This window comes from Poecilia latipinna, unplaced genomic scaffold, assembly GCF_001443285.1.
Source record: "Poecilia latipinna isolate Pla-1442-1.1 unplaced genomic scaffold, P_latipinna-1.0 Scaffold1058, whole genome shotgun sequence".
In the NCBI taxonomy this organism is placed as follows: Eukaryota; Metazoa; Chordata; class Actinopteri; order Cyprinodontiformes; family Poeciliidae; genus Poecilia; species Poecilia latipinna.
In genome coordinates, this window is record NW_015113674.1 from 10,788 (window position 1) to 21,993 (window position 11,206).

The 11,206-nt window shown below is 40.1% G+C and overlaps 1 protein-coding gene across 3 annotated transcripts in view; it reads right to left on the reverse strand.

The window, feature by feature from the left end:
* Positions 1-3,282: 3,282 nt before the first annotated feature.
* LOC106959240 (uncharacterized) overlaps positions 3,283-11,206 on the reverse strand; it is a 21,945-nt gene continuing 14,021 nt past the window's right edge. For all 3 annotated transcript variants that reach the window (XM_015051680.1, XM_015051679.1, XM_015051678.1), the window contains 13 exons: positions 10,577-11,077; positions 9,326-9,370; positions 9,171-9,250; positions 8,222-8,334; positions 7,969-8,152; positions 7,098-7,182; positions 6,381-6,526; positions 6,159-6,249; positions 5,505-5,653; positions 5,348-5,433; positions 4,638-4,707; positions 4,424-4,545; positions 3,283-4,226 (listed from right to left, as the gene is read on the reverse strand). In XM_015051680.1, coding sequence (XP_014907166.1) covers positions 3,998-4,226; positions 4,424-4,545; positions 4,638-4,707; positions 5,348-5,433; positions 5,505-5,653; positions 6,159-6,249; positions 6,381-6,526; positions 7,098-7,182; positions 7,969-8,152; positions 8,222-8,334; positions 9,171-9,250; positions 9,326-9,370; positions 10,577-11,077 — 1,901 coding nt within the window. In that variant the 3' untranslated portion in view covers positions 3,283-3,997. The remainder of the gene's footprint in view (positions 4,227-4,423; positions 4,546-4,637; positions 4,708-5,347; positions 5,434-5,504; positions 5,654-6,158; positions 6,250-6,380; positions 6,527-7,097; positions 7,183-7,968; positions 8,153-8,221; positions 8,335-9,170; positions 9,251-9,325; positions 9,371-10,576; positions 11,078-11,206) is intronic.

The window sequence follows — 11,206 nt, forward strand, 5'->3', positions numbered from 1 at the left end:
ACATCTAAACACTGCAGGACAGCGGCCTTGAGGACTGAAGTTTGACACCCCTGTCATTGTGAATGACAACCTGTGAACAACAGGTTAATCTTGTCTGTTTAGTAGTTAAGTCATACTTAGTCACTATTATGTTAATATTAGGGCTGCACAGTGGCGCAGCTGGTAGAGCTGTTGCCTTGCAACAAGAAGGTTCTGGGTTCAATTCCCAGCCCTGGTCTTTCTGCATGGAGTTTGCATGTTCTCCCTGTGCATGTGTGGGTTTTCTCCGGGTACTCCGGTTTCCTCCCACAGTCCAAAAACATGACTGTCAGGTTAATTGGTCTGTCTAAATTGTCCATAGGTGTGAGTGTGTGTGCATGTGTAGTGTAGTTGAATCTGCATTGTGTCTTGTGGAAATAACAGCTGAGCTGAAGGCACTTTTAATGCTCCTGCATTCAAATTGCAGAAAATAGTCAAAACAGGCTTTTTCTCATCACAGTGCTCCACAGCGCCTGTTTAACCATGAACAGTACTGTTTTCAGCACATGGATGTAGCATAAGAGCAGCTAAATATCTGCCAACACAGTTCTAGCACTGTTTAACAAAGTTCAAGTGCTCCAGACCACGTTATTTTAAAAGAACAGTAATTAATCTAGCACTTATTATACTTAAAATACACTTATTGAACACAGAAAACAAAACTTCATACCTTCTCCCACGATCCGTTAATTTCTCTTCTTAAACCCTGAACTGACACTCAAAACAACAATCCATGAACTCAATATGTTTGACAGTAGAGATAATAATTCACATTTTCATTCACAACACATCAAATTCCAATAAAAATAATAATTTTGAAACAGGAAGTTACCCGCTGTTTTGCAATGGATCTGCCGTCTTTTCAAAATAAAAGCTGCCAGTGCTCATATGATTTCCTACCGGAATTGCTTCTCATTTGACAATCTAGTGTAATAACATCACACTGCTACACATGGTTGTGTGTCTCTGTGTTGCCCTGCGACAGACTGGCAACCTGCCCAGGTGACCCCGTCTCCCGCCCGGAACGATAGCTGGAGAGGCACCAGCACCTCCCGACCCCACTAAGGGACAAGGGTGTAAAGAAGATGGATGTTGATACTACCAATAGGATGAGGTTATTGTTAGCATGTTGACTGACACAAAATTACTCCATTCAGCAGGCTAACATTAGTGTATAAAGTAAAATTACCCAAAATGCTAAGGTTAAATGCTATCAGTAGCATCAGTGGGACCTCCTGCCTGTTGATTTACATGGACTTTGTCCATTCAGTAGGATAAACATAGCTAATAAATAGAAAATAGTCTAAAATGCTTATTTTAGGTACAAAGCTAATGTTAGCATGACAACTATCACTAGCAAGAAGGGGAAATAGCATGTTGACACTAGCAGTGGGCGGTGTGTAAATGCTTTCATGAGCATGTTGACTTACATCATTTAGTATTGATGAAAATAGCTAGTACATAAAAACTCAGCAAAAATGCTTTCTTTAGAGACATGAGGAAAATGTTAGATTTATTTTCTCGAGATCCCAAGAAACTTTCTTTAGATCCAAAACATCAGAGACAAACAATCACAACGATGGAGGACACATGGGGGAGATTTATAGGTTTTCATTTGGAGCTTGGGCTTGAGTATAAACATATCAGATCAATACGGAGCCCCATAAGGGACATGGAGAAAAGAAATCCCAAGAAACTTTCTCAAGAAGCTCTTTCTTTCCTTCTTGTCCCTTATGGGGCTCCGTACACAACAGCAAAAAACGAAAGACTGTCCCATTTTTTCCCCAAACGCTTGCAGCCATCGTGTTTCTGACTCTAGGTGGCGCTGTTATGTCTGTAGTTTATGAAGGTTTTGCACCTTTTTTAACCAGAAAACATGAATATACAAACAGTGGAGTGGGTCAGAATATAAGAAAAAAAGGCCTTGCTATTTTACGTTTTTATTAACTTTAACTTAAATAGAATTTATTATCTGCATAAATACTAACTCAGAAATAGAACAAAATGTTTAAAACTGACAAGAAAATCAATCCTGGGAGGAAAGAACAAAAACACTGTTATAGATGGCAAATTATTACATTTGACAGACATTTGAATGAAGATTTACGCAAAGACACGAATAAGAAAAAGAACAAAAATCTGATGTTCACATAATTTTATTCCAAATCCTAACAGCATTTGTAGAGCCAAACAGGACAGTATTTTGTGCTTGTACACGTTCAAACCTTCATACAGCCAACAAGCATTTAGTCCCTTTGAGGTAATGTGCAAAAGCATTGGATGAACTTTGCTCACGTTAAAAAAAAGAAAAGATCCACCAATAAAACGGATCGCAGTCCCACAAATCAGGACTTTTGGCATCAACATAAAAAATAAGAAAAAGAATAAAATGTAAACATCAGAACCAGCATTTCAATTTCATTCTTAATAGTTTCTGTCAGTGGCAATATTACCAATAATATCCGTAAAAAAGGAATCATGATGACAAGAAGCAGCTAAATTAAAGTAGTTTGTAAGAAACGTTAAAAAAAAAGGACGATTCCTCAGTGACTTGATTGTTCTGTTTGCTCCAATTTTGATTTAAAAGGTTTAATAACAGATAAATCCTGCAGAATAAAAGTAAAAGATGTTCAATAAATCTTCTGGAAACGCAAACAGAGTGAATCTAGAGGGTTTGAACATTCTTTGCATTTTGTCGTCTTATTCTTGTTTCTCTCATTACGGGTTTAGTTTTCTAGCTTAAAAAAATGAAAGTGCATCAGTATGTTTTTGGTAGAAATGCATCAAACCGTGTTTATAAAATTCACAGAAATAAAAAGGAAATGAATAAATGTCAGATTGTTTTTTGGTTCAGCAGTTGGAATAAAGTCATTTTCCTAAATGTTTTAGCTCAGTTTGTAACCAGTTCTGACCCAAACGGATCTGCAGGTGAACAGCACTGGACGGCTTGTTTAAGGCGCTGCAGGTCAATGATGAGGTAGATTTATGCACCACAACTGTCCGTCACTCACCTGACTGCAGATTTACAAAATTCAAATGATTGTTTTTGCCCATTCATTATACCATGATCAGAGTATGGAAGGCACATCCTGCCAAAATTGGCACTAAAGACAGAAATAAATAAATTGCTTGATAAAGTACAAAATGTGCCAAATATGGTATTCAAAAAATAAAAATAACTTTTCCAACTTATTTCATTATAGCCTTATAAAATATTTTTATTAATAATTTTCACTTATTAAATTTTTTTCAAATTTTTTCTAATTTTTTTTCCATTTTGTTTTGACAAATTGCGTATTTAGTCACTTTTTAAAATAATATATTTATTCTCCTCTGTAATTTTTCCTCTGCATTTTTTTCACTCTTCTGTTAACTAAAATAATTCATGTTACATTTTATAATCAAATAAGTTGGGAAAATTTTTATTAACATTTTGAATAAATTTTTTTGTTGCAATATTCGGTGCAATTAGTTTACAAAGTCAATTTTTCTCCATAGTTTTGGCTAATTTTGGCAGGATCAGTCCTCCATATAAGTAGAGCTCAAAGCCCAAATCAATGAAGATTTTAAAAAAGTAACACTCAAATGTCACAGCAGTCTTATAAAAACAGTCAACTAGTTTTGATTTTAAAAAGTATCAGTAAAAAAGCTTCACATGATTCACATTCTGCAGATGCAGCCCAAAAATATTTCATCAACCATGAGGTTGTTTCATCCATCTTAAAAACTGTTACACTGGTGCATTCATACACATTTCCTGAGGAAAACGGCTGCCGGTCAGAAGCAGCAAAATTACACGATTAATTGCACAAAATATGGAGATTATTTAGTTAAAATTTAGAGTACTGAGTGAACGGCAGTGTAGAAAGCCAACAGACTTATTGTAAAGATAATAAACCATTAAATAGTGATTTACTTTCACCCAACTACGTAGTTCTGCGTCCCAGACGGGAAACAGAACCGTGGCGCAGCTCCGGATCTATCGGAGCTGCTGCAGGTCTGGGGAGTTGGGCGAGGACGGCGCGGTGCTGGCGGTGGAGACGCAGGCGGCGGCGATGGGAGGAAGCTCATCGCAGGCGAAGTACTCCTTCAGCGGGGCGAAGAGGTGGCGGATGACCGGCACGCTCCACGCCTTGCCCAGCAGCTTCTGCCGCTGCTGCCGGTTCATGTTCCTCGCGTCGGTGTAATGTTTGGGGAAACCAAAGATCCTGGAGAGAAGAGGGAAAAAAATCACGTGCTTTAGTTCATCTAAAGATGGCGTCTGTTTCTAACCAACCAAAGTAGGAGAATATCGATTCAGTCCCACATGACAGGGTGAGATGAAAACGAAAACTACAAAGAAAAGGAAACGGGTAAATGACGGGGATCCTGACGTCTCGCTGTAGGGATCCATACGTTTACGTACTTTTCCAGTTCTGTGATCCAGAGGATGTCCTCTCTCCCGTTCTGCATGACCGGCAACAAGGACACGTCCTTCCCCTGCTTCAGGGAGTTCGGATTTGTGGTGATCGTTCTCACTTTGGCTACCTGGAAGTAAAATCCCCCCAGCAGTCGTGAGTTTAGCTGCTGGGAACAGGAGCAGAACCTCTGATGCAAACGGTAAACGTGACTTTTCTCACCCGGGCTTCTCTGCCGAGCTCCAAACAGTCCTGCAGGTTCAACTTGTCGTTCTGGGAGGCGATGATGGGCCTGGTGAGTTTTGGATCAGTCACTGCTTTAAGTACGTTATTCTTTTTGTAAACATTGATTACTAAATTAGTTAATGATTTTTTCAATAATCGATTAATGACGATCAATTGTTTTACCCCTCGGTTTTTTTTTATAACAATTAATGAAAATAACATAATTGTTCTTCTACATTATCAGTTCAGTGATTTAATGTTTAGTAGTTTTCCCTTTTCAAAATTAACTGGTAGTTTTTACAAAAAGAAGTTGGTAAAACATTTTTTTTCCCAAAAAACATTTTGTGTATAAAATATACTACCAAAAACATAAAACATATTTTTTCTAAAAATATATTTTTACATCCATTTCATTAAAAAAATAAAAATATAATATCAAATATATCTATTGCAAAAATATTTTTGTAAAAAACAAAAAAGTTCTTTATTATTTTTACAAGCTTGAAATGTTTTAATATTTCAGAGTCAAAATCTAAAGTTTCACATTTAAACTTAAACGGTTTCTGTGTAAAACCAACAAACCGTCACTAAACTCCTGCCCAGGCAGGTGAGTCCACCTGTCCCACAGGATGGAAAATACTTTTGCATTTTAAAGCCTTTCTGGCAGATTTAACAGAACGAAGTCCTGATTGTCTCCACCGCCTCACCTGCTCATCCCAGGAATGTTTCCCCAGAAGTATCGCGCTCTGTGCGCAGGGCTCACCTTCACCGCGTCCACCAGCACAGGATTGCACTGTAAAAACACAGAAACCATCAGCTCCTCCACGCTCACACAGCTGCAGGCTCAGCAGGCGGGAAGCAAACCTCCAGGAAGCGGCAGATGTTGACTTTGTCGTGTGTATTCATGAAAACGACGTTTTCAAAAAGCCAGAAGAACGGCCGCTCGTCGTCCCCTTTGGGCTTCAGCAGCTGCAGGATGCGGTAAAACTCGAAAAACAGCCTGCCGGTGCCTTCTGAGTGGGAAACGGATAAAACAGGCAGTCAGATTGAAACCGGCAGGCAGATTGAAACCGGCAGATTAAAACAGGAAGTCAGATTGAAACCGGCAGGCAGATTGAAACCGGCAGATTAAAACAGGAAGTCAGATTAACCACAGTTAGCTTTTCTGTTTTACACTTTGTAAAAACTTCTAGTTGACTTAAATGATTTTGTAAAGTCAAACTTTAAACATTAAATCACTTTTCTACTAATCTTTAAATAATTCTGTTATTTTCATTAATTATTATAGAAACAACAATGGCTAAATCAATTAATTGTGATTAATGGAAATAATTAACAGATTCGTAGTTTTGAATTTCGAACTTAATTAGTTTTTACAAAAAAGGATTTTTTCAAACAAAAATATATTTTCTCTTAAACATGTAAAAACATGTTCTACATAAATATATTTTAAACAAAGAATATTTATGTAAATAAAATGAATCTATACATGTGGGCATGTTGGGCTGCAGTACGAACCATAGAGGCCTTTCCTGAGCGGGTTTACGATGGACAGGTCGTTGCAGGGGCTGCCACCAATCAGCAGGTCGAACGGCCCCCACTTCTCCAGCTGAGTTTAAAAAATGTAATTCATTTAAATGAGACACTTTTCATTCTGCGTTGAAAGCAGTAAACCAGAAAATGTTAAGTTTTTAAATTTATTCTTCAGAAAAGGGAAGTAAAGCAGCAGATTTGACCCACCAGCTCCTGGGAGATGAATCGGACGTCTCCAACATGGATGATCTTCGCGTCGTGGTTGATGGTTGCCACGGCAACCGAATCTTCGCAGACCTCGGAGGCGACGTATTTCTCCACCTTGAAGCCGAGCTCCTTCAGCACCAAGTAGCCTGAGGGAAAAGAGAAAAAATGTAATTAAAACCGGAAACAAAAACCATTTGGCATTTAGTTTAATGTCCCCAAATTAAACAGATTACGCCTGAAAACTGAAACTCAGCTCATCAGTTTCTGTTCACAGAGACGTTCAAACTTCTGGTGAGGATGGAGGAGAAAAAACAACAATAATCCTACCGCAGGTAGGATAGGGTTAAAATGTAAATACAAAGAGCAAAAACTATGAACGTGAACAAGAATACAGAAACCACAGAAGATCACAAATAAAAATACGAGGAACAAAACATGAAGAACACAAATAGAAAACTAGAATATAAAGAATTTAAATAGAAGAAACATGAATACGACAAAGATACTAAGAACACGCATTTAAAACCAGGAATGTGAAAAATACAAACACAAAGAACCAAAAGGAGGAAATATAAAAAACAAAAACCACAAATATGAAGAAAACGAACACAAACAAGTAAACTAAAAATATAACAAAAAATACCAAGAACACAAATCGGCACAAAACATAATAATTTAGAGGAAATGAAGCTGAAGTGATGAGAACATTCTGCTCACCTGTTCCGATCCCATCGAACAGCGACAGAACCCGCAGAGGTCGGCGCATCGCGGTGGGGACAGACGGGTAGACACGATGCGGCTCCTGCATCAACAACACGCAGCCAATTACCCATCAACTTTATTTACCGCTAGTCTGAGGGACGTTTGAGTTCACATCCCACCACCGCTGCGGGTCGCACCTTTTAATCCTGGTCAAAAAGAGCAAAAATCCTTCAAGCTGCACAGAATCCAAGAAAATGAGTCAAACTGAAATGTTGCAGACGTCAGGCCAAAAGGTTTCCACAGAGGAGCAGCCAGAGTTTTAATGTCTTATGTCGCTTTTTAAATTACTGTATTTGTTATTTTTTGAGAAAAAGGTTTGTTGCTTTTTTAAAAATAGTCGTTAAACATTATTATGCGTTTTCTGGGCCATTTTAAAGCACAATAAAGTAACTTTGTTGCAGTCAGTTGTTATAAAAATATGTTGAATGTGTGAAATTTGATTTTGCCTTGAAATTGGGTCTCTGTCTCTTTAAGAAACTCCTGCCGTTTCTGAGGCTCCACCTCCAGGAAGTCATTCCAACATGGCTTCTCTGTTAACCCTTTAGCATTTTTACCAGCGTTGCTCTGAGCAGCAGCTCCTATAATGAGCTCAGCAGCTGTTTGCTAATTGCTGCTGGCTAGTCTGAAGGAGCTGGAGGGGGAGGAGCTGCACCTCAGAGGCGGGGCTAGGTCCACCCAGGGATTTGCAGCTGAATGCCATGGAGATCAAAGGATCAAGGCAACACTCCTAGTATGTTTTATAACAATGTAAAGCCCTTTGATACTCTAACACGTCTTCACCAGGAGGGCCACTAGAGGGCACTGTCACCATCCGCTGAATACTCACAAACTCCATGGCGCTGTTGTTGGCAAACATCTCCTGGACGCGAAACCTCCAGTCCTCCCTGGGAACCAGAGCGCCGTGCGGCTGGTGAGGCTGGCACAGGTAGCAGATCCACGGGTCCACGACCTTCAGAGAGTCAAACGTCCTTGGACCAACCAGGATGTTCAGACAGTCCTCACAGAAAGACCTGCAGACCAAACGGACCGAGACTAAACCCCCTGCTCTGCACGGGCCGCCTGGGACGACGGAGACCCACCTGTGGCAGCCGTCGTGTCCGCAGAGAATGACCTCCATGCCGTAGCAGCAGATGGTGCAGTAGGACTGGTATCCGTCTTCATCGTAGCGGTACAGCGTCTCTGTGAAGTTATCCTTCAGAGGCAGAGAGCCGGAGTTTCAAACTACAGCTTTAATTTGGACTGTTGACTGAACACCAAGCAAGAAATCACCAACGAACCAGGAAGCTTTTCACCATCCTTGTTTTTTGCAGAGGCAGAACCTGATGCTGAAATTCAGCTCCATGACAAACTGTCCCAGAAGTTACTGAGATAAACGATAATGTTGTCATTTTGAGACATTAATATAAAAGGTAGAGGCATAATAATGAAATCAACTAGATTACCTTTGTGCAGCAAAATAAATTTTAAAAAGTCAAAAAGGTCACATTACCCAAATTTTATAAAATTGGTGTCAAATATTTTTGTTTTTGCTGCCATCATCTTAAAGAAAACCTGACAAATTTGAAGTCAATCAACTCGACTACGTTTGTGCTGCTTTGAAGATAATACTGAAAGGTCGAAAGGTCAACCATCTTACCTTAATGCAACAACAAAGGTGTCAAACGTTTGTGCAGCATAAAGCTTCTTTTGTGCTGCTATCATTTTAATGATATTAATAAAAGTTTCCAGAGGTCATGAAAGGTCAACCAGCCCTCCACATTACTCCAGTCTAACAAAATGGTCTCAAATGTTTGTGCAGCTAAAAGTTTTGCTACGTTTGCTTTGAAGATACTGACGATGACTTGTGGAAACTTTTTACTGCCATGTTTAAAGTGATAGCAGCACAAATAAAAAATCGTCTGACACCAGATCTGTTAGCTTTGAAGACGGTTTGGGCTCCATCTTTGCCCAGGTAGTTTGTGATAAACGTAAAAAACAGGTTTTTTGTGGCACTGGTTTAGAATATTTTCCGCTGCAGCAGGAACTTACTTTGCACTTCAAGCAGAGGCTTCCTTTGAAGAGCGGGTGGGAAATCTCGATTTCTTTGGTTCCGCAGCACAAACAGAAATCTGCAGGTAAAACGGCAGGAAGACGTGAGACTAAGTTCACAGAACGACAGATAAATTCTCACTGCGAACACCGACCTTCGATGTCGAGGCTTAAGTCCAGGATCTGATTGATGGTCTTCTCTGTAAGAGATCATTTGTCAGCAACAGATAACGGCCACCACTCATCCTCTGTTTTGTTTACGAAGCAGGAGAAAATCTCTTTTTGGACGTTTGCTCTGCGCACCATCTGTGCTAACGTTAGCTTAGCAAAGTCCACCTTTGCTTCAGTAGAAGAAGAAACAAGTTTACTGAAAGCTTCCTGCTGCAAAAACGCATAAAATAAGTTTAAATATACTGCATTTATTTATTTCTCTATTGAGCTGCTGAAGTTTTGTTAAACCAGAATTTGGGGGAAAAAAATTATGTTTAATTTGTAAAAGCTAACCAAACGCAGGCAGTAATGTTTTAACTTCTGGTTTCCACTGGGAATATTACAACTCTGGTGGAATATTATTTTGCTATAATATTATTTTAGCCTACTACTGTGAGTCACATTTATTTGACATAATTGCTTGCCATACAGTTTTTGATTACAGTGCAATAAACTACATGCCCTGCAATTAACTCGATTAATTTTACTGTTATGCAGTTCTTTCTTTTAAAGGTGACCTATTATGTTTCCCTGGTTAGGACAGTTCTGTGCTTTTATGGCCTCTGCCACTTTAAATCCAAATGAGCTGTTGCTATTACCTAGCAACCCCAGCATAACTCTGCCCGTTACCTAGCAACTTCAGCGGAACTCTGCCCGTTACCTAGCAACCCCAGCTGAGTTTCAGCATGTTTGCTCAGCTCGTCTTGCCGCTCTATGTGCTGTACAACGGCTGCTGGAAAAGACGGGTGTTTAAGCTGTTGACCCAGAAATCACTCACTGCATTCTTGTTGGTTGTGCAGGAGGCTTCACTTCTGCTTTTCAAAGATGTACAGTTATACGTTTCCTCATCCATTTTCACAAACGAGTGTAAACGTTGATTTTGGGGGCGTGGCCAGCAGCTTATTAGGATTTAAAGTGACCCTAAAACAGCTCTAATTCAGCAGAACTGAGCAGACTGAAATCTTGTTATCCAAGAATGATTTTGTGCACAAAATGTAATGAACATGTTTTGTATAGGCCATAGAGCAGTCCTAACCTGATCAAGGAAGTGTAATAGGTCAGCTTTAAGCTCTGGGGACGTTTTCAGAAGCAGCTGAGACCCAACTGGAAGTGATTATCAGGTGGACTTCCTCCACTGAGTCAAATAACCACTAACGATCTGTCATGGCGCGACCATCAGTCGATGACCGTCCTACCTCTGAGTTTCTGGTCCGGCTGTGTGTAAACGCCGCTCGTCACGTTGACCTTATTGTACGTTTTGGTGTATTTGGTGTAGCTCCTCTTCCTCTGTGGGATAAAGTCCGGCGACATGTCGTTATCCTCTCCAGACAGCCAGCTGTAGCTCTTCTTCAGGCTCCGTCCTCGGACTTTCTGTCTCTGCCATTTGCTTTTCACCTGGTCCCACTCTGCGTCCCATTTGTCCTTCTCCATCTGGGATCTTTCCTTTCCCTGCTTCCCGCTGTAGGGAGTTGGAGGTTTGGACCTTTTGCCAGCAGAACCCGATCCGGTTTCCCCATTGGTTTTGGAGCTGGAGGGCGGATCTCTGGGAGCGCACGACAGTCTGTTGAGCAAGACGGCTACGCGTTTCATCTCGACGCCATCTTTGTTCTCTGACGGGGTGGAGGAGGCGGGAGCTGGGTTGGACTTTTCAAAAAGTTTCTTCTTCACCTTTGGCCTGGTGTATGTTTTAACAACACCTGGAACACACACACACACACAGAATAATCTTTTTTTTACACAGCAAAAATCAAATTTTATTTGTATAGCACATTTCAGCAGCAAGGCATTTCAAAGTGCATCATAAACAAACACAGAGTCATGCAACA